The sequence below is a fragment of the Lagenorhynchus albirostris genome, chromosome 7 (assembly GCF_949774975.1).
Source record: "Lagenorhynchus albirostris chromosome 7, mLagAlb1.1, whole genome shotgun sequence".
Taxonomy (NCBI): domain Eukaryota; kingdom Metazoa; phylum Chordata; class Mammalia; order Artiodactyla; family Delphinidae; genus Lagenorhynchus; species Lagenorhynchus albirostris.
Genome location: NC_083101.1, coordinates 26,284,775 through 26,309,774, shown reverse-complemented (window position 1 = coordinate 26,309,774; position 25,000 = coordinate 26,284,775). Strand labels below are relative to the sequence as shown.

Here is a 25,000-nt window from a genome sequence, read left to right as displayed (position 1 = left end):
TCCTCAGGTCCAGCTTTCTTTGTCTCTCTCCTCCCCTGTTCCGTCTCCGCCTCCCTCCTCTCACTTTTCGCCCATGTGTGTGTCCTCAGTCTCATAAACACGTCAAGTTTCTGTGTCTTTGATTGTTTAGGCCATGCAGGCAATTTCTGTTTCCTTCTGTCAGCGTCTCCAGGAGCAATGTGTGCACAAAGACAAAATGGCTTTCAGAGGAGGCCACATCCTCATCTGAGGACTCAGTGCAGACATCCAATTGAAGGCCACTCGGTGGTAACCAGACACTGGTTCTCTCGGCAGCCTGGAGATTAACCTCTTCTAAGGCTCTGTGCTATTTTTGAGGTAGAGTCTGCAACAACATTAAAGCTAGAACCTATTAGGAAATCACTTTTATCATCTCTTCTTTTTCCAAATCAGTGGCTTTTTTTTTTTTTTTCCTGATCTCCTAACCCTTTAATCTCCTTTGTAGCAGAGCAAGGAGACCGTTGGTTTGTTTGCATCCAGCGAAGTTTGAATCCTTGCTAAGAGCTTCGGAAGACACCAAGATATTAGAGAACCGTGCAGAGAGATGAATTTCATCTCGGGGTGGATGACTTAATGCCAAAGGTGCCCTGCTTTCCTTGGGCAGAACTGTCATTTTTTTGGTGGATGTTGTGCGAACTAGGCTCAAACTTTCCAAAAGACACACAGCAGAAAGCCTTTTGTTGCATTATTTCTAAAGGCTTGAAGTTTTGAAGGGAAGAGATTTTGTTTTGCTCTCGGCTACACAATGGAGCTTTCAGAGAACCTCTTTTAAAAGGAATAGCTACAGCCTTTGTGTTGAAGGGTGTGCCTGTTGGCAGGGTCCGCTGATGCAGACAGACTGGCTGGTGATTAACAAAGGTCATTAGACTTTGGAATCTGGCAAGCAGAGTCGGATGGTATGTCTTCTGTGTGTGGAAGGACGACTCCCAAGAAGCCAAGGCATTCTGGAGGTTCCCCCCTCCAGCCCACCCCCAAAGGCAGCTGGAGAACAGGGTCTGGTCCAGGAACGTCCTGCGGTAACCAGGGCTGTGCTGGGATGAACGGACTAGCCCATCAGGCATGGGATAAAAGAACCTTCGGAGATCCTGGTGAATGACATTTGAGGAGGAGAGAGGTGCTGCTTTTTCGGGAAGGAGTGAAAACAGTTCCTCCTTTGTTGGGAGGAGGAGGGCAGAGGAGGGGCCCAGGCTGCTCCTCTCCTGTTGCCTCGGCCCGGCAGCCTGGCAGCATCCATCCCAGAGAAGCCATGTTGTGCTCAGAAGGGAGGCTCTGAGCTAAAATGGCCGCTCCTACAGCTCAGAGGACTAGGGCAGCTTAGTGAGACTTAAGAGCTCCAGTGACGCAGGAGCTCCTATCTCTTGAAAGTGTGATAAACACATTCAGCAGAGCTGTGGCTTGTTTGGCTGAGATGAAAGGACTAAGCTGGGGGGATGGGGAGCGCACACTGGATGATCTGCCTTTTTGCCGTGAAGTGTTCTAAATGCAGGAGTCGTCTGCACTATGGAAAAATTTGTGTTCAGGTCTAATGGGCTGTGCGAAAAGGAGAAGTGGGGTGGGGCCTCGGTGACGGCTGTAATTTGATCCAGAGCTGATAGCAACCTCTTCCACACAATTTGGGTTGGTGCTGAGACAGAAAAGCTGGTGTGGCTGGGAATATGGAGGCTGAGTTAGCTGACAGGGACTCTGGTACGCAGTTCAGGGTTTATTGAAAAAAAGGAGAAATTGCTGGGTGAAAGGGGAGAAGGTAAATCTCTGTGTGTCTCACTCTGCAAGCTCAGGCTGTCCAGAGCTGGACTTGCCAGGAGTTATTTTCACAGGAGCATTCTTTCAGAGAAAATCCTCCTGCCATAGCTCCTTTCACTGCATTGACAGATTTCTCCACTGTATTCTTCCTGCAGAAATCATTGATCTTTTACAATAAAAGTATAGAAAGTTGCTGTACGATCAAAGTATCGAAAGATTTGGCTTGTGGCTTTTGTTCTTGGACATCTGGTTCTAGATTACAGTGGCTCAGTAGAGTTTGCTATGAGCTCAGTGAGGTAACTCAGTCATTAAGATAATAACTGGGTATCTCAACTTAAGATAGGAAGGCGTAAGCCTTCTCATACATTTTTAACTTCTTAATGGTGGGCCGCTCCATTGAGTTCGTGTGAAGCTATCTGTATCTTTCAATCACACAGTAAATAGCAGGACAGAGGCAGCCGGGCAAGTTTTACTTTATTCTGAATCAGGTTCACTGCTTGTTATGGCCAAGTATGCACTCCACATTTGTAAAGGGGAGAAGTAGAAAAAGAGAAAGTCCTGCCTTAGAAGCCCTTCTTCCAAACCACGTGCATTTCTGTTGCCTTAGTGTAAATCGAGGTACCGAGGTGCAACCTGAAACTAGAAACTGGATTGTCATCTAAAGTTGGTTGTTTAAGAATCTCTTGAGAAATATTTTATGACCTAATTAGATTGGAGAAGCTGTTAGGTTATAATTGGTAGGTAGTAAAAAGCAAATAACCATTTAGCTCATGAAAAAAAAAATAAACCGTTTAAAGAAGGGAAGAAGGAGGTGTACCGCAATATCAGTTAAGAGAGTAGAAGAATAAAAAGGTACAATAAAAGCGCTTCCTACTGCCACTCAGAGATTCAGTACTGTTTCACCGTTTGGTGATAAAACACCAATGTTTTACAGTATTAAAACAGCTAATGAAGAGTGAAGTTTGTCCTTTCTTCTGTATGGGCCACCTCTTTACTTCTGAGAAGATTCTGGTTCAAAAATAAAACTGGTCCCGGCCGGAATCAAAGTCAGTATTAACCTACCAAGAAATCTGAATTCAGTCAAGAAATTCAGAAACTACTAAAACTTTTGAAGTATTAGGGGTTTCTTTGACAACATAGCACTTGCAGATACATCAGGCTAGAAAAAGTTTACCTGGTTTTTCCCCCTTCTTTGAAGTTAGGAAGTCAAGGACACCATCCCTGTTATGTCTGATTTCCTTTCTTTGGCCAGTGTTCCATGTGGCAAAGTCCAGTGAGAGGAAATGGCCGATATTGGAATTTCTTCCATCAATGGACTTGTAGCCCCAGCAGCCTGGGGTACGCGATGAGCGCAGGCCTTAAGGTGTTTCGTCTGCCTTCTGCCACCGCAGGTTCCTAATGTGAGAGGGTAGACCCAGATGATGGAGGTGCTTCAGTGCGATGGCTGTGACTTTAGAGCCCCGTCTTACGAAGATCTCAAGGCGCATATCCAGGATGTCCACACGGCATTTCTGCAGCCGACGGACGTTGCCGAAGACAATGCGAACGAGCCGCGATCTGGGTCCATGAATGCCAGTAACCAGACAGAGGTGGAGTTTTCGTCTATAAAGGATGAATTTGTGATTGCAGAGGACTTATCAGGTAAATCTGTCCTGGGCTCGGCATATCTGATGTATTTCACTGCCCTCATCTATTTTGAGCCTGTAGCCGTGGTTCTTTATTTTTGGACAGGAGAGTAGGACTTATTGGTGGGCGTGAGTAAGGAGGGGATGGTGCCAAGGCTCTCCTGAGTGCAGGGTCCGCTGCTTGTCCAGAGGGCCAGGATTACGGATGTATTTGACCTCACAGCCATCTGGGATAAGCTGCTTTTCTGCCACCTTGTTTTCAAATTCATCTGCATTAAACTTAGTAAATGCCCACTTCTTGGAGATGTGGCTCTTCTGGTGGCCAGGGAACTTGAACTTGGCCCTGTGGAGGGCCTTAATCACATGCTCCTTGTTCTGCAGCCTGGTGCGGATGGACCTTATGACTTGGCCAGCGTGGACCCTGGCCACTGTGCCCTGGGGCTTTTCAAAGGCACCGCACGTACCTGTCTGGAGCCTAGACTGGGCACAACATGCCAGTCATGAATGTCCACTGGAAAGGGCTGTCTCCAAGGTCCCTTAAGGCAACCAGTACAGGCAACAGGCTGCGTACACTACGGAGGAGTCTGTAGCCCTGGTTCTTGACATGCATGGTTCCCACAGAGTTTCTTGCTCTCTGCGAGCCTCTTTTTTTTTTTTTTTTTTTTTGGCCACGCTGCAAGGCTTGTGGGATCTTTAAAGGTTCCCCGACCAGGGATTGAACCTGGGCCACGGCAGTGGAAAAACGCTGAGTTCTAACCACTGGACCGCCAGGGAATTCCCACTTGTGAGCCATTTTTGTGGTTTGGGCATCACGTTTCTCTTCTTGAGTAGCCCAGGTTATTGTTCTTTCAGCTTCCTCTGTTTCTTAGCTTCCTTTCAGTTTGGAGCACAGGGTAGTACCTTGGAAAGTTCTAGAATGAATATTGCAGTCTGTGAAACTTGCATTTTCATAGCTCTGTGGCACATGAATCGAGATGTGGAGACTCTTGCACCTGAAGCCAAGCACTGCCTTCTGTCCGTGAGAAGCAACGTGTTTATGTTCGTTAACGCTTCGTTAATACTCTTCAGGGCCTCATCTTGAGATGTTAGGCTTTTTGAATGTGATGTTTATTAATGAAGGATAATTGAGAAGAAAATGGATTTGCATGATTGAATTTCTTGACTCGCTTTTGCTATGCTTTTCTCTTCCCACTTACCTTATGCCTTCTCTTTAGGTCAAAATGCAACTGCATTGGGGACCGGAAGTTACTATGGCCATAGTCCAGGATATTACGGTCAGCATATTGCCTCTAATCCCAAACCAACAAGCAAGTTTTTTCAATGCAAGTTCTGCGTACGCTACTTCAGGTCAAAAAACCTCCTCATTGAACACACTAGGAAGGTCCACGGAGCTCAAGCTGAAGGGAGTTCGGCGGGACCTCCTGTTCCAGGATCCTTAAATTATAATATCATGATGCACGAGGGATTCGGAAAGGTCTTCTCTTGCCAGTTTTGCACATACAAGTCACCAAGGAGGGCAAGAATAATTAAGCATCAGAAGATGTATCACAAAAACAATTTGAAGGAGACCACTGCTCCTCCCCCTGCCCCTGCTCCGATGCCAGACCCAGTGGTCCCACCCGTGTCCCTGCAGGACCCCTGCAAGGAGCTGCCGGCGGAGGTCGTGGAGCGCAGCATCCTAGAATCTATGGTCAAGCCTCTGACCAAGTCTCGAGGCAACTTTTGCTGTGAGTGGTGCAGCTATCAGACCCCCCGCCGGGAACGCTGGTGTGACCACATGATGAAGAAACACCGCAGCATGGTCAAGATCCTGTCCAGCCTCAGGCAGCAGCAAGAAGGGACTAATCTGCCTGATGTGCAGAACAAGAACGCTCCCAGCCCCACTTCTAACTCCACCTATCTGTCTGTGAATGCTGCCAGCCGGGAGCTACCCAACACTAACGTCTCCGCCTTCAGGGGCTCCATCGGCAACTCCATCATGAGACCCAATTCTTCTTCCGCTTCCAAGTTTTCGCCCATGTCTTACCCTCAGATGAAGCCGAAGTCACCTCACAATTCTGGCCTCGTCAGCTTGGCGGAGAGATCCCGTTACGGAATGACTGACATGACCAATTCTTCTGCCGACCTGGAAACTAACAGCATGCTGAATGACTCTAGTTCCGACGAAGAGTTAAATGAAATAGACAGTGAGAATGGCTTAACTGCTCTGGATCATCAGACAGCGGGCATGTCCGCGGAGCAGCTGATGGGCTCAGAGGGCAACAAATTATTGGAGACCAAGGGGATCCCATTTAGAAGGTTCATGAACAGGTTCCAGTGCCCCTTTTGTCCGTTCCTCACCATGCATCGACGTAGCATCTCCCGTCACATAGAAAACATCCACTTATCCGGAAAGACAGCCGTCTACAAATGTGATGAATGTCCATTTACTTGCAAGAGCTCGTTAAAACTTGGGGCTCACAAACAGTGTCACACGGGTACAACGTCAGACTGGGATGCTGTGAATTCCCAGAGTGAAAGCATCGCTTCTCCGCTGCACGAAGGTGTCGTGTCTTACGAGAGCTCGAGCATCAATGGGAGAAAGTCGGGGGTCGTGCTGGAGCCCCTGCAGCAGCAACAGCCGCCCCCGCCGCCCCCGCCTCCCCCGCCCCCGTCACAGCCTCAGCCGCCGCAGCTGCAGCCGCCCCATCAGGTGCCGCCCCCGCCCCCGCCGCCCGCGCAGGCCCCACCCCTGCACCCCTACAAGTGCACCATGTGTAATTACTCCACCACGACTCTGAAAGGGCTGAGGGTGCATCAGCAGCACAAACACTCCTTCTGCGACAACTTGCCAAAATTCGAGGGGCAGCCCTCCAGCCTGCCAGCGGACGGCGAGACAGACAGCCACCCCTCTTCCAGCAACACTGTGAAGAAAAGTCAGACCTCAATTCTTGGGCTGTCCTCCAAGAACAATTTTGTAGCTAAGGCCTCTAGGAAACTCGCTAATGACTTTCCTCTCGACTTATCGCCCGTGAAGAAGAGGACCCGGATTGACGAGATCGCAAGCAACCTGCAGAGCAGAATTAACCAAACCAAACAGCAGGAAGATGCGGTGATCAACGTGGAGGATGACGAGGAGGAGGAGGAAGACAACGAGGTGGAGATCGAGGTGGAGCTGGACCGGGAAGAAGAGCCACCGGAGCCCGTCCTGGAGGTGCCCACGTCCTTCTCAGCGCAGCAGATCTGGGCGAGAGATGCCCCTGAGCCCCAGAAGGAGCCCAGCTTCAGAACTGTCACCCACGATTACAATGCCACCAACGGGGCTGAGATAGAGCTCACCCTTTCTGAAGATGAAGAGGATTATTATGGCTCCTCCACGAACATGAAAGACCACCAGGTTTCCAGCGCTGCTCTGCTCAACACCCAGACTCCTATCTACGGAACTGAGCACGGTAATGAAAATGCGGACTTTAGCGACTCGGGAAGGCTTTATTATTGCAAACACTGTGACTTTAACAACAAATCTGCCCGGAGCGTCAGCACCCACTACCAGCGCATGCACCCGTACATTAAATTCAGCTTCAGGTACATCTTGGACCCCAACGATCACAGCGCAGTGTACAGGTGCCTGGAATGCTACATCGATTACACCAACTTCGAAGACCTGCAGCAGCATTACGGCGAACACCACCCAGAAGCCATGAACGTCCTCAACTTCGACCACTCGGACCTGATCTACCGGTGTCGGTTTTGTTCCTACACGAGCCCCAACGTCCGAAGCCTGATGCCGCACTACCAGAGAATGCACCCCACCGTCAAGATTAACAATGCGATGATATTTTCGAGCTACGTGGTGGAGCAGCAGGAGGGGCCGAACACGGAGTCCCAGACGCTGAGGGAGATCCTGAATGCGGCTCCCAAGAACATGGCCGCGTCCGCTGCTGTGGCCCGTGGCGGCGGGGTGCCAGCTCCGTTCCCTAAGAACACCCCTTCCAAGACCTTTCCTCCAGAATGTGAAAATCAGAAGGACCCCTCGGTCAGCACCGTCGTCGTGTACGATTGTGACGTTTGCTCCTTCGCGAGCCCCAACATGCACTCTGTGTTGGTTCATTATCAGAAGAAACACCCGGAAGAAAAGGCCTCCTACTTTAGGATCCAGAAAACCATGCGAATGGTGTCTGTGGACAGGGGCTCTGCCCTTTCTCGGTTGTCATTTGAGGTGGGTGCTCCAGTGTCTCCCAAAATATCCGCCATGGGTTCCCCACCCCCCCCACCGCCCCCGCCACCAGACCTCGGTACCGAGCTTTACTACTGCAAACACTGCTCCTACAGCAATCGGTCAGTTGTGGGAGTCCTTGTCCACTACCAGAAAAGACACCCAGAGATAAAGGTTACCGCCAAATATATCAGACAGGCTCCTCCCACAGCCGCAATGACGCGAGGGGCCGATGGGCCCCAAGGCTCCCCCCGGGCACCGGCCCCCAGGCAGCAGCTCAGCCGGAGCGGCTCCGAGAGAGACGGCCCTCCCGCGGAGAGTGAGATGTTCTTCTGCCAGCACTGTGATTACGGGAACCGCACGGTCAAAGGTGTCCTCATCCATTATCAGAAGAAGCACCGAGACTTCAAGGCCAACGCGGACGTGATCCGGCAGCACACGGCCACCATCCGAAGCCTCTGCGACCGTAACCAGAAAAAGCCTGCCGGTTGCGTGCTGGTCCCCCCCTCGAACGTGGAGCGGGACAGAACGAAACTCCGGGCGCTCAAGTGTCGTCAGTGCTCGTACACCTCCCCCTACTTTTACGCACTGAGGAAGCATATCAAGAAAGACCACCCTGCCCTGAAGGCCACGGTCACGTCCATCATGCGGTGGGCATTTCTAGATGGCTTGATAGAAGCTGGCTACCACTGCGAGTGGTGCATCTATTCCCACACAGATCCCAACGGTTTGCTCCTCCATTACCAGAGGAGGCATCCCGAGCATTACGTTGATTATACGTACATGGCCACCAAGCTCTGGGCTGGGCCAGACCCATCCCCTCCCTCTCTCACGATGCCAGCTGAAGCCAAAACGTACAGATGCCGAGACTGTGTTTTTGAGGCCGTCTCCATCTGGGACATCACCAATCACTACCAAGCGTTCCACCCCTGGGCCATGAATGGGGACGAGTCCGTGCTGCTGGATATCATCAAGGAGAAAGATGCTGTCGAGAATCCCATCCCTGCGCCCGAAGAGCTCGTGGGCCCCGTGAATTGTGAAAACAGTATGCCTGCGCCACTGCCCGAGCAGGAAGCTGACTGCCCCGAGGACGCCAGGCTTTCCCCAGAGAAGAGCCTCCAGCTGGCGTCAGCCAACCCCGCCATCTCCTCCACCCCGTACCAGTGCACCGTGTGTCAGTCTGAGTATAACAACCTGCACGGCCTTCTGACACATTACGGGAAGAAGCACCCAGGCATGAAAGTGAAGGCTGCTGACTTTGCCCAGGATATCGACATCAACCCGGGCGCTGTCTACAAATGCAGGCATTGCCCCTACATCAACACCCGCATCCACGGCGTCCTGACCCACTACCAGAAGCGACACCCGTCCATCAAGGTGACTGCCGAGGACTTCGTGCACGACGTGGAGCAGTCCGCCGACATAGCCCAGAACGACGTGGAGGAGACGAGCAGGATCTTCAAGCAAGGGTACGGCGCCTACCGCTGCAAACTGTGTCCCTACACGCACGGCACTTTGGAGAAGCTCAAAATCCACTACGAGAAGTATCACAACCAGCCTGAGTTCGATGTCTTTTCCCAGTCTCCCCCGAAGCTGCCCGTGACCCTCGAGCCCGAGATAACCACTGAAGTGAGCCCCTCCCAAGTCTCCGTGACCGAGGACGAGGTGGGAGAGGAGCCCGTGTCCACGTCTCACTTCGCTACCTCGCACCTGGTGTCCCACACTGTGTTCCGGTGCCAGCTCTGCAAGTACTTCTGCTCCACGCGGAAGGGCATAGCCCGGCACTACCGCATCAAGCACAACAACGTACGCGCCCAGCCTGAGGGCAAGAACAACCTCTTCAAGTGCGCCCTGTGTGCCTACACCAACCCCATCCGCAAAGGGCTGGCTGCCCACTACCAGAAGCGCCACGACATCGACGCCTACTACACCCACTGCCTGGCGGCCTCCAGGACCATCAGCGACAAGCCCAACAAGGTGATCATCCCGTCGCCGCCCAAGGACGACTCCCCGCAGCTCAGCGAGGAGCTCCGGCGCGCCGTGGAGAAGAAGAAGTGCTCCCTGTGCCCCTTCCAGTCCTTCAGCAAGAAGGGCATCGTGTCCCACTACATGAAGCGTCACCCGGGGGTGTTCCCCAAGAAGCAGCACGCCAGCAAGTTGGGGGGCTACTTCACCGCCGTCTACGCCGACGAGCACGAGAAGCCGGTGCTGATGGAAGAGGAGGAGAGAGGCGGCTTCGAGAAAGCCGAGGTGGAGGGGAGCGAAGGGCAGGAGATCGAGTGGCTCCCGTTCCGCTGCATCAAGTGCTTCAAGCTGTCCTTCAGCACGGCGGAGCTGCTGTGCATGCATTACACGGACCACCACAGCCGGGACCTCAAGAGGGACTTCGTCATCCTGGGCGGCGGCCCCCGCCCGCAGAGCTCCGCCTACCAGTGCAAGCACTGCGATAGCAAACTGCAAAGCACGGCGGAGCTGACCTCACACTTGAGCATTCACAATGAGGAATTCCAGAAGCGTGCCAAACGTCAGGAGAGGAGGAAACAGCTTTTGAGCAAGCAGAAATATGCAGATGGTGCTTTTGCAGATTTCAAACAAGAGAGGGTAAGGATATGTTTTGCTTTCCCTTCCCCCAGGAGGCCTCTCATCACTGGTGCCCACATGCACGTCTTCGCTGCCAGCCAAACCGCTACGGGCTTCCTAGTGACTTAGCCTGCCAGAGAGCTCAATAAGTCAATTAAACATTTCGAGCTTGATTATCCCCCACCCACCGCGTTCTACGCTCACCCTTCTCCCCGGCCCCCTCCCTCTCGCCCCTCCCAAGGTTCCCCAGGGGAGGGTCGGGTGGCTTTTCTGTATTTCTCTCTGCCAAGTAGCCTTATCCGAGGCCTAGTTACAGGACAACGCTCGCTCTCTTTCCCAGGGCAGTTGCGGGCCGTCTCTTGGTATCGTTAGCGCTTCTCAGCCATGTCTTGGTTTGCAGTGTCGGCTACAGGAACCTAACGTCTCCAGGAGTAGAGTTTTTTTTTTTTTCCTTCTTTTTTTTTTTCTTTTTTGGTCAAGAAGTTCGCTAATGGCGTAGCTATGCGACGTTTCACCTGTGTAGTTGAAAAATTGGTTTGAAAACCAGATAACTTGGTGGCAGTGACCATGAGACTTCAGCACCGAGATCTTCTCTGCTCACAAGTCATAACCTGTTTGGGTTCTGGAGACCTCGCGCGCGCGCAGTGGGCAGCGCGCCTCACCCCTGACGAATCTGTTGTGTAAAACTGCTCGCCGTGTTAGCTCCCTTGGTTTTTAACCTGCTAATCTGCTTTAACGTAAAATCTGCTAGTAAGCTGCAAGAATAAATGCCGGCGTTGAGGGAGGGCTCGGAGTACTGATGGCTACCACTGTATTTTACCAGCCTTTTGGTCACTTAGAAGAGGTGCCAAAGATCAAGGAGAGGAAGGTGGTGGGCTACAAATGTAAATTCTGTGTGGAAGTGCATCCGACGCTCCGGGCCATCTGCAACCACCTGCGCAAGCACGTCCAGTACGGCAGTGTCCCGGCCGTGTCAGCCGCCGTGAAGGTGAGCACTGGGAAGGTCTGGATGAGGAGTCTTGTGTGTGAGCCCTTCGAGTTCCTAATTCACGCCGTTGCTCAGAGCCGCTCAGGAAAGGGCGACCCCACGTGTGGGCGTTCCTGAGTTATGCTGGGATCGGTCTGGCTTGTTTTGATTTCTTTACAGGTTGGATCCTCCTCATCTTCCGTGTTTCGACCCGGTTGCGTTTCGATCTGGTTCCCTTCCACGCGGATAGTCTGGTGGAAACAGAAGATCCGGGCCTCTCGGTACAGGAGGCCTTGGGTCTCCCTTCTATGCTGCGTTTAGTGCCGTTAGGTGTTCGCTTTTGCAAGCGGCCCGGGCTCTTGAGAGGAGTCCAGTGGGTTCTGTTCCCATCCTCTTCTGCGCCTCCCACTGCCTGACTTCTTGCTGTTCTCATCTGGCGACGGTGCAGAGAGCCCGGGAGAATCTGTCTTTTACTTCTTATCCTGGGTCCCCGGAGGAGCGTTCAGAAACGTTAAATCTAAAACTGAAAGCCTCCAGGTCACAGTTGGCCCTGTGAGCCCTTTGACCTGATTTGTCTCCTCCATCCCCTCTCCCTCTGTGTTGCTGGCGAGCACCTTCTCTCTGCCCCCGACCAGTATTAGGCCACCTGGTTTGAAGATCATAACCCTAAAATGAGCCACTGTTTCAGTGACCAAGCTGCCATCCCTGCCTTCCAGGGTATTGCTAACCACTTAGTGTTGAGCAGAGAAGTCAGTTCAGGGCTCTGCTCTCTCTCTCTCTGGATACGTGAATGCATTTCTGTCATCGGCCCTTCTTGCTCTTGAGTCCTGTTTTGCCAATGTGGCATATGGAGGTGAAGCTTCCGCTCTTCCCACTGAAGACTGAAGCCTTGTGGCTGGCGGCACAGCAGTGAGTGGCACGGGGACAGCATCAGTCAGCTTCTTGCCCGCCACCAGGGTGTGTCCCAGCCTTGCGTCCCATAATTGCTCAAGGGAGACAGCGGCTCTTCCCGTGTAATCGGTAATCCGAAGGAGCCCCCCCAAGCCAGGCTAGGCTGCTTCTTAATTTTTTGAATTGATTGTACAGCAACCTTCGGTCAAGGGGTGATGTCACCGCCTGTGAGATGGGGATGAGCGTGGTGGCAGAGAGCTGGATCTTCCAGTTTCCTTCATTTCCCGAGGGTGTTCCAAGGCTCCCAAGTGCCCATACCGCACCATTCTCCTTTTTCCCCTTCCTTCCTCTCTTCCTTTCTCTGAGCCATAACCCTAACCTGCGTTATATCAGTTTCGGTAGGATCCCAATTTGAATTTTCTCTTTAAGATAGAAGGTAAGTGAGTGAACTGTCTTCAAAGTGGGAGAGCCGCTCCCTCAGCTTTCCCAGACAGTAGCAACCTGTGTCCGGATATGTTGCCCTCACGTCACCACCACTGCATGAAGGATGGCAGTTGGGTTTGCCCTCCCTCTAGGGGGAGCTGGAGAGGCAGGGGAGGAAGCCTTAACAGGAGATGCTTAACAGGAGTTTGGGAGAATGAAGGGAGAGGAGGAGAGCTGGGAGCAATGATGATGGATATTTATTTTGTTGGTGGGGCATGTGTGTGTGTGTGGTTCTCTTAGCAGGAGGCTGAAGACCCTTCTCACTTGTTCCTGGATGGACTGGAAGCAGCCAAAGATGCCAGTGGCGCCCTGGCGGACCGGGTGGATGGTGAACACTGCTTGCTTGATGGAATGTTGGAGGATGAAACCCGGCCGGGGGGATACCATTGTAGTCAATGTGACAGAGTCCTGATGTCCATGCAGGGGCTGCGTTCTCATGAGAGGAGCCATCTGGCCCTGGCCATGTTTACCCGCGAGGACAAGTACAGCTGCCAGTATTGCTCCTTTGTTTCTGCTTTCAGGCACAAGTAAGTGTTCACCGAGTGGGTGCAAGTGGTAACTGGAGGAGGTGGAAGGCGGGAGCGCTTGGAGGCGTCTGAAGGCCCCGCTCATGGTTCAGGCCTGCCGTTCAGTTGGCTGTGTTACCTTGAGCCTCTGTCACCCCACCTGTCAAATGGGGCTGAGAACAGGAGATTGTTTGCCTGACATCAGATTTGGCGAAATCGGGCATTTAGAAAAAAAATTGAAGTATAGTTAATTTACAAGGTTGTGTTAATTTTAAGCGTACGGCAGAGTGATTCAGTTATACACACGCACACACACACACACATACACACACAAACACAATACATACACGCATTCTTTTTCAGACTCTTTTCCGTTACAGGTTATTACAAAATATCGAGTATATAGTTCCCTGTGCTATACAGTAGGTCCTTGTTGTTTACCTATTTTATATAAAGTCGTGCAGCGGTCCCCAACCTTTTTGGCACCAGGGACCAGTTTCTTGGAAGACGGTTTTTTCCACGGGGCAGGGGGGTCGGTTCAGACGGTAATGTGAGCGATGGGGAGCGGTGGATAAAGCTTGCTTCACTCGCTCCCCTGCCGCTCACTTTCTGCTGTGCGGCCTGCTTGGGGGACCCCTGAAGTAGTGTGTATCTGTTAATCCCAAACTCCTAATTTGGTCTCCCTGGCCCCCGCTATCCCCTTTGGTAACCGTAAGTTTGTTTTCTATGTCTGTAAGTCTGTTTCTGTTTTGTAAATAAATGCATCTGTATCATTTTTTTTAGATTCCACATACAAGTGATATCATATGGTGTTTGTCTTTCTGTGTCTGACTTACTTCACTAAGTATGATCATCTCTAGTTGCATCCCTTTTGCAGCAAATGACATTATTTCATTCTTTTTTTATGATCTAGTGCTATTCCATTGTACATATGTGCCACATCTTCTTCATCCATTCATCTCCTGATGCACATTTAAGTTGCTTCCATGTCTTGGCTATTGTAAACAGTGCTGCTATGAACATTGGGATGTGTGTATCTCTTTGAATGAGAGTTTTCTAAATTGGGCATTTTCTTAAATGATAATTTTGGAGGTGTTGCTATGACTTACACAAGGAAAGACCAGAGAGTAGATGCGTTTACTGGTGCATCTGTCGAACATTCATCCAGAGCCTAGTCATCATTTGGGGAAGTAAAGTTCCATTTGGGAAATTTTAAGCAGCTAAGGAGGTAAAATTAGGACTTTTTAACCCATATGACCAAAGGGTCATTGCTTGGCATTTTTAAAAAGACCTGGAATGGTAAAGAAGTTTATCGATGCCAGAGAGATGCTTGATGCGCAGGGTGGGTTGAGGAGACGGAGCTTCCTGCTACCCGGCACAGCTTTGAAATGGAAAATTTGGGTTTTTGTGTGCGGCTTTTCGGGGCGATAGGAAGAGGGATGGTTCTGAGAAGAAACAACCTTTTGTTGCCTTTCTCTCGCAACTGTATGAGAGAGAAATTTTTCAATAACGTGTTCTACAGTCTTGGATGAAGGTGACTGATGGTGAGACTGACACGCTGTTTATTTTTATCATAATTGAAAATAAGTGATGGGCTGTTTGCTTCTTAAAAAAGATAAAGTGCTAGTTAGTGTCTGTTGAAAGGCAGGAAGAGGTGATGCTTCCACAGAGGTTAGGATGGGTTGCAAACTCTTTTATGATTATACAGCGCCTAGTATCCAATCTTTGTCATCAGATTCATGCCCTGGCCTCAAACTTGTGTAGTTCTCATCCGTTCGATAAGTATTTGTCGGACAGCAACTCGCAACGTTTTCTGACACACACAACCTCAATAAATCGTTGTGAATAAATGAATATGCCCTGTTGTTGAGGCTTTGGGGGAATATAAAGATGAATAGGACATGGTCGGTGATCTCAGGGAACTTAGGGTCTAGTCGGGTTGTAAGTAAAGCAAGCACGCAAATGACTTGGCAAAACAAGGCACATGTCTTTAAAAAAAAGTATCAATAAAATGCAGTGAAGTTTCAAAGAAGGGAGATGGTACATCTACTTTGGAAGAATCGGGAAGGTTTTATGGAACAGGGAGCACTGGAGCCAAGTCTTAAAGTAGGAAGACAGGACCTGCCAAGTTTGGAAAGAACATGCAATGTGGAGGAAACGATGAGTGAGTAGGGCCCTGAGGAAGAGATCGATGCTTAGGAGGGACCAGTTGGCGGTCTAGTTGGACTAATTTTTAAGTGATATGTAAAGGAATAGTAGAAGGTAAAGTCTGAATACCTGAGTAGAGACTGCATTTGGGGGGTCTTTGAATGCAGAATTAGTGCTTTGTAATATACATTACTGGTAAAAGGAAGACTCTGAAACGAGTAAAGGCATCTTAATCACTAACATTTATTGAGCCTCACTGTGTGCCAGGCACTGTGCTACGTGCCTTCAAGTATTACCTCATTTTATTCTCAGAACAGCCCTATGAGGTATGGTCCCATTATCATCTCCCTTTCCTGGATAAGGGAAGTGAGGCCTTTTGATGTAGAGGGGTTATGGAACTTGCCCAAGGCCACTCGGCTTATGAGTAATAGGTAGCATTTGATCTCAGGCAGTCTGACTCCATCGCTTGTGCTTTTGAGTTGGAAAAAAGATGGGGGAGACCAATTAGGAGGCAGTGATAGTAGCTGATCCACGAAGTTAGAATGGAACTTTGGGAACAGGTGAGGGAAGGAGGATCTTCATGTCTTGGGAAAATTGGCTTACTGGAGGGGAAGAGGGACAGAGTACAGTACAAATGGCACGGAGGTTTCCAGGCCGGTTGACTGACAGCTTGGCAGTGTTCTTTCTACAAAGAAGGGAATGAGGAAGAGAATTTGTTTGGGATTTAAAAAAACTGACGTGTTTGTTTCAGGCTGGTTGAGTTTAAGATAGCTGAAGGACATTCAGCGGGAGGTGTCCTTAGGCAGTGTGGAAAGGGCTGCTTTGGGGCTTGGGAGAACATTATATATTTAAATGGTAAGCAGTACTGTTCCCATATGAGTTATTTAGAATGGAATCTAGTTCTCTGGGGCATTGATACAAATTAAATTAGAACATCTTCCCACACCTCGTTTGGTAGATTTATTATTTTTTTAGAGTAGTAATTATTATGAAATACTGGGAAATTATAATTAAATCATTTCTTTATAAGTTGCTTCTGGAATACGGATGTACAGCAAACATGGTTTTATCAGAAGGCATGGCCAGCCTTTGGATCACATGATTTCCTGTAAACACACCTGCACTGGACCTCCATATTTAGAAAGACCTTGAAAATAGCCCATTGCAAGTGCCCTGCTCAAGTGTTCACAGCGGAATTAAGGTTTAAGAAGGAAGTCAGCCTTTTTTACATGCAAAATTTCTCTAATTCCCTTTTTTTTTTTTTTATGGTATAAGTTCAAGGACTCTTTGATAGGCACCTCATTGACTTTTCAGAAAACTTAAATTTGTCCATATTTTACCTTTTCCTTTTAGTTGCCCTCTTCTACTTCACGGTGCTTTAGAGAAGGGAAAATAAGTCTACCAAGACCTGTTTCCATTGCCATATCTCTCAACCCAAAAAAAATTTTGATCTCTTCTTTCCTTTAGCTTCTCCAACTCTTGCCAGTTTGCGTTTGTTTGTTTTTTCCCTCCTGTAAGCACCATCCTTGGAAAGTAACAAAATGACTTTGAACAGCTTAGAAATGGGATTTCTGGAAAAGGGCAATGAGAAAATGTTGGATGCAATTTTTAATATTGTCATTTCCTTTTCTCTTCTTCTGCATCAAGTTTGGATCGCCATATGCAAACCCACCACGGACACCATAAACCATTCCGATGCAAGCTCTGCTCCTTCAAGTCCTCCTACAACAGCCGGCTGAAGACACACATCCTCAAAGCTCATGCTGGTGAGTTGGTGTTCGCGGTGCCCTGGTTCCCTGAGTTTGAAATTTAATAGTCTTCAGTGAGTGAAATTTTTAAGTCTCTTGCTCCATACACATGAGAATAAGGTCCTCTTGAGATGGTTGTGTATTCAGTTTTATTTTGATCTAATTAAAAAAGTAAAAGAATGGCCCAAAGGCAAAATAATACCAAGTACCATGTCACGCATGTCATAGTTGATTCGTGCAGCTAACACATACCTACTGACAGATTCTTGCTACTCACAGGTTCTGTTTTCTAGAGAAATTTCTAAATTACCTGGACTTTCTAATGGAAATGCAAGAATTGGTACATCTCCTGAAGATAATTTCCAACTAAAATAAAGTGATAATCTTGGGGACGTTCAAAGGGACACAGAGACCTCAGGATGTGTGAGATTTCTCATGAGATGCCCTTAGATGCATTTCCACATCCCAGATAAGAAATGACCTTGGGTCATGAGTGTCCAGGAGTTGTGTTGATCTCCATCACTCTATCATCCCATCTCATCGTGCTCGTCTCATGAACATCCCTTACGTACCAGTCTCTGTACTAATAAGCCTGGTGTATTCATCATCTCATTTAATCTTCAAGGCAGTCCCAAAGGGTAGATGTTGTCACCCTCAGTGTCGGATGAAGCCACAGAGACTCAAAACCCAGTGTCCTGCTCAAGGCCACAGAGCCCATTCACTAAGAATTTGACTCCAGAACAAAAGCCTACATCCTTGTCACTCACAGGATGCTGCCTCCCTCTCTCTTCTGCTCTTTTCTACTTGGCATGTGATGGAGGATGCCCACAGGTGGCTAATCAGAACTCATCGAAGAGAGGAAAGAGGCATGAGTAAGAAAGGCAGTGTGGCAGGGTCTGGGCGGCCTCCTCCCAGGATGTCCCCAGTCCTCTGAGAAGCCCGACTCCGCAGCAGCCTGTGGCCCTCTCAGAGGTGTTGTCAGCCTTTGAGGAACTTACAACAAACAAAGGAAAATTGGGAAACCAATAGCTTTAGAATAGCTAGCGATACTGTCAGAGATTCTTCCAGAGATCCAGTCTCCCTGCTGAGTTTCCTCAGCTAAGGTGTTGAGAATTCTAGTTGAATTCTAGTTTAAAATTTTTCAATCAGCTAGAATTCTTCTGTCTCATTTATTTGCTTCCCTTCCCTTGTTAGCTTCCCTTCCCTTATTAGCTTCTTATTAACTGCCCAGAACCCGAGTCCTTCACTTTTGTCGTGTCCTCATCCCCTGTGGAAATACAGCCATGTCTCTGCTGTTTCCTGAAGGTTGGGTCCCGTTGAACTGGCTTAATGGAGTAAAACTATGGAAGCCTTCAGGATGCCTTAAGCCCACTGGGGGTGGGGGGAGGGGATGGCAGATTAGCTATATGGGCTCTTCTCTATCTGTTAGTATTTTTATATCTTCCAGAACATTTTACTAAAGTCCATGGAGTGAGAGGCTTCGGGGTTCAAACCGCTCTTTTCTAACTGGTGTATATTGTAAATTATTCACTCGGGACACTGTCCTGGGGAGTTTTCCCCATAGATCTCAGCCTTGTCAAAAACACTTTACCAGTGGGAGTTGGGTAAGTGATTTGGCCTGTGGGAAAGACTTTAAGAAAGTGCCACAGGCTACACACGGACTCCAGGGCGTTGAGCTGAAGTGTATATTCTTGGAGCTGACCAAGCAGACTGGTCTTCAGTGCTCGCTGGTTTGCAGGAAGGAAGCATCCAGAGAGAGAGGGTGGGAGCATCGTAATCCAGTTCTCCACACGCCTTGAACCGTTGGTGTCTATGACTTGGTCTTAGCTACAGAGAGTGGCTTGGCTTGGAGAAAGCCAAATCATTTTCCAGAAGACTCTTGACTCGTCTGTTCTAGATGGAGTATTTTATTTTATTTTATAGGGTAAAAGGTAGTGTGTACTAACCAGATACCTGGATTTGAGTTCTCTCTCAGGTTATGCTACTTATAACCACCCACCAAGGTTCATATAGCCAGGTTTGCACTGAAAAACTGAGAAATGGAATAAGAGCAGTAGTGTACAATATGGCATATATTTATTATCTCAGTAAACACCATTATTCATACCCAGCATTATCCTGTAGCTAACAGGTCATGGTCTGAGGGGTCTGGAATTGACTGGTGTTCTCGTTTGGGTCCTCTGACTTCTTTGTGCTTCTCTTCTGCTTTGGGCTATAGTATGTTGCCTCATTCAAGGTTTTGTGTGGGTCTCTTCAAGGCTTTCTTGGAAATGCACACTTTGGGGGTCATCAGTGGTGAAAAGGAGGCTTGAATGCAGGACTTCAGATGCTGGTCTCACTTCACATGAAACCACTTAGTAATTTTCGGGGTGGCAGGAAAGTAACCATCTCAGCAGGGAAAAAGCAAGAGTGGAGGTTTAGGGCTTCCCTGGTGGCGCAGTGGTTGGGAGTCCGCCTGCCGATGCAGGGGACGCGCGTTTGTGCCCCGGTCTGGGAAGATCCCACATGCAAAAAAAAAAAAAAAGAGTGGAGGTTTACTAGCTCATTCTCGCTCTGCTTTAGTGAGCATTTGTCTATAGCACATCAGCGCTGTCCTCAGTTCATATTCACTGGTCCACAAAACCTTCGTTACTAACAATCCTTTCTTCTCTTATTCCTCTCCTTCCTTTCCCTCTTCTCTGGTTTTTAAGTTTCACTTGAAAATAAATTTTAAAAATACATGTTCATTAGAAAAAAATTGAAAATGAAAGAAGAAATACAGTCAAGCCATTCATAATCTTATTATCTGAAGACCACTGTTGTTAATATTTGATAATATTTCCTTTCAACCATTTCCTCTATAATTATTTTCCATAGTCATGATTATAATTTAATCTAAAATGTATTATGCTTTTCTGTTTATTTTTCTGAGTTTCAGTATTTTAGTTTTCTATGAATTGCCAACTCTTCGAGAATTTATTTTCATGAATAGTAACTTATCAACAAGATAACCCACACTTACTTAATCACTTCCCAGTGGTTGGAAATTTAGGTTGTTTCGCCCCTTTTTCAAGCATAAATAATGTATATTTCTAAACAGAGATTTCTAAGTATTCAAGGGTATTTCTTTAATATAAATTCTCAGAAGTGAAATTATTGAGTTACAGGCATGAACTTTCTAAGCTTATTGTTATAAAAAGCAAAATTGCTTTCCGAGTTGATCGTACCAGTGTTTGTCCAGCGACATAAGGATGCCCATTTCACACCCTTCTTAAATTGCAATTCATGTAAAAGCTGACTTAGGGCAAAGATAAATCATACTCTCATTTAACTTGATCATAGAGATCTGTGCTGTATTTCAGTGGTATGAAAACAATTAAAAGGAAAATACTTTGTAGAAAACAAACTTGTGGTTACCAAGGGGGCGGGAGGGGGAGGGAGGGATAAATCGGGAGATTGGGATTGAAATATACACACTACTATGTATAAAATAGACAACTAATAAGAACCTACTGTATAGGTATTGTACAGGGAACTCTACTCGCTACTTGGTGATGGCCTATATGGGGAAAGCATCTAAAAGAGAGTGCATACATGTATATGTTTAACTGACTCACTTTGCTGTACAGCAGGAACTAACACAACAGTGTAAATCAACTATACTCCAATAAAAATTAACGAAAGAAAAATACTTATTTTTACTTACATGTCCTTTTTATTGAAAAATATTGGAGCTAAATGCAGACACACGTTTATATATGTAAACACACCTCTCTCAGTTAAAGAAATGACTTTCACCCATTTCTGTGCTGTTGATCAGATAGGGAAATGGAGTTTTGTGCTGAGGTTCGTGAACTGGTACCAAAAAACCCCACAAGTAGGATGTGTGGAATCCAGGAGGCCTAGAGTCAGCAAGGAAGTAAATTATGAGGATAGCACAGCAGTTTGCACTGAGTGACTTCGTGCTCGGAAAGCCACCGATCGACCCTTGGAATAAGGATGGAGTGTATTATTTTCTGTGGATGATACAAAGGCTGGAATAAAAACTGACATCGTCCTTTCTAGTACAGAGAGGGAGGGAGACAGACGGGAAGCCTTTGCCGAGGGAGCTACCTAGACATTTGGTTTCACTCTCTGCTGGGGAATCTACCGTACGCTCATCCCTGTAAACAACGCATGAGATGGCAAGGGACCAGGTCACTCGATGACGGAGCTCCTAGAAGAGTTCCGATCCTCCAGGAGCCCTGTGGTCGTGGCAGTGGGCAGGGGGTTGGTCTGGGAGGGTCCTCAGACCGTGCAGCTTGAGACGGGCTCTCTGGAGTCACTGACCCTGTTGTTCTGTCTCCCACCCGCCTCGTCCCCTGTCCCCTCCCTCTCCCTTGCCGCCGACCGTCTCCCTCCAGGTGAGCACGCCTACAAGTGTTCTTGGTGCGCCTTTTCCACCATGACCATCAGCCAGCTGAAGGAACACTCCCTCAAGGTCCACGGAAAAGCCCTGACCCTCCCCAGGCCGAGGATTGTCAGTCTCCTCTCCTCGCACGCCCACCACTCCTCCTCCCAGAAAGCCACCCCGGCCGAAGAAGTGGAAGATTCCAACGGTAAAACCGGGCTTCCGAGCCGCCATCAGTCATGGGTGGGGGGAGGTGGGCTGGGGTTAACGGCCCATCCTTCTTTCTAGAGGAAAATCTGACACGAAAACGTGGCGGTTCAAGTGAAGGAAGAAACGGGAAAAGGTTGGAACAGTATAGACATTGGAGTTGGAGGGTGAAGTGAACTCGGTGAGCATCTGTTTGGTGCTGAGGCCAGACGCCCCTGCACTGGTGTGCCCGCTGCTTGTGAAAAGAGCACGTGTGTGATGGGTTCGTGTTGGATTCTTCCGCCGTGGTTGTGAGCAAGGAGGAGGATGAATACCAGGCAGATTTCTTTCTTCGTTGACTTTTTTACTTATTGATATCCTGTCTTGTCCTAAAAAATACGTGTGCTGTGAAGTGTTCGGGGTGCCAGATGTGTAAGTTAAGGACAGAATTCAGAGGGACTGGAATGGGTGAGTGGGTGGGGGCATGTGTCTGATGGGGTCACAAGATAATTTAGGGGTAACGTAGTGATTTCTGTTAATGGCTGAAGGATGTCGAGGAAGCGTCATTTGGAAGGAGGGTGTAACTGCCCACTTTTGGAAGCTTCAGACTAAAGCTGGGAAGCCCTGGAAGGGGTCTCCTCGCTGGCAGGGTAACTAAAGCTGTAGGAGCGAGAGAACGAGAGCGAGGGATGGCGGGTGTGGCAGAGCGAGCAAAGGACGGCTTGTTGTTTCGATCCGCCCAAGAAACAGAAGGTGTTGATTACTCAGCTCACCTCAGATGACTGCAGAATCTCGTGCTTCGGAGAGGAGGGAGTCTGGAGATTCTTAGTGATGTAGAAGACCTGAGAGCTGCTCTCTTCCGTGAGCCTCTCGTGCTAGAATCCCTTCTGCGGCATCTCTGGTAACCAGTTATCTACCCCCTAGCCTGAATACTTCCCAGGTCACGGAATGGACTATTTCCCAAGGTCTGCTACTAGGTCCTTGAGAGGAACTTAGTGGGCTGGCAAGAAAGTTCAGGGGCTCTTTGGAACAAAGGCTTGGCTTTGAATCTTACTTCTCTCAATGCCAGTTGTGTCTTCCTGGGCAATCTTAGCTTCCTAGACTCACGTGACAAATTGGATAATGATACCTACTTCATGATGGCCTTGAGAGATTAATGAGAAAAGGTACATGTGTAAAATGCCTAACACAACACCTGACACATGTAGGTATTTAATAAATGGTCATGTTATTCAGCACTTTACATCCTTTGATTGCAGTTTTGGCTTTTGAGACCATTTATGACACGTATGAATTTGGGGTTGTTTTTAATGTAAGGGTTTAAAAAGATAGAATCCTCAGGTAACCTGAAGATCTGACAGCCCAACATGTCCATGTGGGCTGGTTATCTAAATAGCAAAAGAGTAAATGAGGAATCTTCATTCACAAGGTCTGGGCGAAGACAAGTGGGAGGAAAAGAAAAGGTAAGTCCTGGGATTAAAAGCTGTCGTTGCTGAGTTGTAGAACTTGGTGGCCTTTCCTTTGCATATCAGTAAACACCAGCTTAGACACAATAACTCCTTGCGGGTATTCCTGTCTTGAAGGACTTCTGTTTAACAATGAAGGCTTGTTGTAATGAATGAAGTGAGCGTGCTGTCTCCTCAGCTGTTGTGTGGCAGTTTAGCCTGTGTTTGTTGTTGTTTTCCAGGAAAACTTAAGTCTCAGAGTGAGGGGTGGAGAGGAGATGGGGGGAGCACATGTGAAAGGCCACAGAAGATGTCCCCTTTGCACCTTGAGATTCTGTTCTTTGTAAGAGATTGGTATATTGCAACAAAAGGCAAAACAGAATTTGATGTAAATTGTAAGGTCTTGTTTCACATGATTGTCAATGAATTGCTTTCATCTGAAATGGAAGCTACGCTTGTGGAACCATTTGGGTGAAATTGATACATCCAAACACCATTCCCAGCAAAGGCTTTTCCTGGGACATTTCTCTCCATGTTGTACCTTCTTTTCCCTTTGTCCTCCCCCCCCCCGCCCCCCTTGGAAGGTGGGTCTTAGTCTCAGGACAAGGGAATCCCGCAGACTACTCACTGCATGGCTTGCCTCCCTCTGTGTAGGCTGAAGAAGAGTTCAGTCAACTTCCTGAGTCTGTACTTTCTGCCAGTAGGTGTGCAACGCACAGAAGAATCATAAATGGATACAGTGCCATTCTGGCCACCCAGCAGCTTAAAATCAAATGTTTAGAGGGTATTATCAGCATGGACTAACCGCAGCCCTAAGCCTGAAGCCTAACCTTTTTGGGGCTGATTTCAGGTTCTTGGAAGCTAGACTAGGTTAGGACCTTGGGAGGAGGGTGGTCGCAGAGACATGATGATAATGATATTGAGTAACTCTCTGCATAACACCGATAGTCTGTTCAGCCCCAGGGAGGTAATTTGGCAACATATAAAAGTGTTTTCCTTTCTTCTTCTAAAGAAAGAACACAATGAATGTGAAAGCTCTGGGTGACAACTCGTTAGTGAGGCCTACACAGAACTCATTGGACCTGTGCTGTTTTTAATGTATATAAATAACCTGGATCAGTGGGTCCACAGTGATTTGTTTAATTCGGGTGAGGTAAACCCAAAGGTTTAAGGTGGGGTAAACAGAAAAAAGGCATCAAATGGGCTGTTCTCATGAATGGATAGAGTGGAAAGAAAAATTAATAGTGTGTCCGTTCAAAAGATACTTTCTTGAATCCTTCTGATGTAGGTCTTGCAAGGTTTTGGATGCCCAAGAATGATGGAAGAGGTTGAAAATGGGAAGGCTGTCTGCTAGGGAGCTGAGTGGTGGATTCCTAGAAGTGGCTACATCTGGGGGACGAAAAAACAGCTGTGGGGCTAGACAGTAGCCTGTGAATCACGCCTTGAATGGTGTTTGAAACACGCATGTGAAATCCAGTTGCACATTTTAATAGGGGGAAGCTGTAGGGCCATTGGCCCTCAGTTAAGGTTTCCCACACTGCAGATGCCAGGGTGCTCTGAACACAAGAACCAAAAATGTGTTGCAGGCCTCGGGCGGAGTAGAGATCTATAAAACCAGGGAAATCACCAGTGTGTCCTTGGCTTTCTGATCCCCTAGTGAGGGATGTGAATAAAACGACTGGACACGCTCGCTGCTGTGTGCAGTGGTCAAATGCTTGCAGTCTTGCGAGCGAGCCAGCGTTCTCCGGCAGAAGGAAACGGGCTGAACAGGAAGGTTCTTCCCTAGCTGCTCTCCCTCGCAGTGCAGAGGGGAGCCCTATAAGGGAGGCAGATGTGAGAAGGTGGAGGGGTGATTTCGCTCCCACTGCCTGGCCGCACACCTGTTCTGGACATAAACAGAGCTCTTAGGCTCTGGGCTATCAGTCTTGACATGTCTCACCAGCACGTGGATCCTCTATATGTCCTTCATGATTGGCGGTTGGAAAGAAAAGCAGTGCTGATTCCGTGTATAAGATAATGGGAAATGACACTTAATTGCTGTTCTAAACAGTGCATTAAGGGGAAATCATAAGGTTGTCAACAAGAGGAAGTGCTCT

The 25,000-nt window shown here is 48.3% G+C and overlaps 1 protein-coding gene and 1 pseudogene across 3 annotated transcripts in view; one reads left to right on the top strand and one right to left on the bottom strand.

Moving 5' to 3' along the window:
- Window positions 1-25,000, top strand: part of ZNF462 (zinc finger protein 462) — a 142,271-nt gene that overhangs the window by 52,485 nt on the left and 64,786 nt on the right. Inside the window, exons 2-7 of one of the 3 annotated variants that reach the window (XM_060154689.1) lie at window positions 3,153-3,402; window positions 4,601-10,182; window positions 10,985-11,149; window positions 12,743-13,029; window positions 16,804-16,922; window positions 21,287-21,481. In XM_060154689.1, coding sequence (XP_060010672.1) covers window positions 3,180-3,402; window positions 4,601-10,182; window positions 10,985-11,149; window positions 12,743-13,029; window positions 16,804-16,922; window positions 21,287-21,481 — 6,571 coding nt within the window. In that variant the 5' untranslated portion in view covers window positions 3,153-3,179. Of the gene's footprint in view, window positions 1-3,152; window positions 3,403-4,600; window positions 10,183-10,984; window positions 11,150-12,742; window positions 13,030-16,803; window positions 16,923-21,286; window positions 21,482-25,000 lie in introns of those variants that run through there. The other 2 variants (XM_060154691.1, XM_060154690.1) reach the window with 2 other exon arrangements.
- On the bottom strand, window positions 3,906-4,004 carry LOC132523951 (small nucleolar RNA SNORA70; annotated as a pseudogene).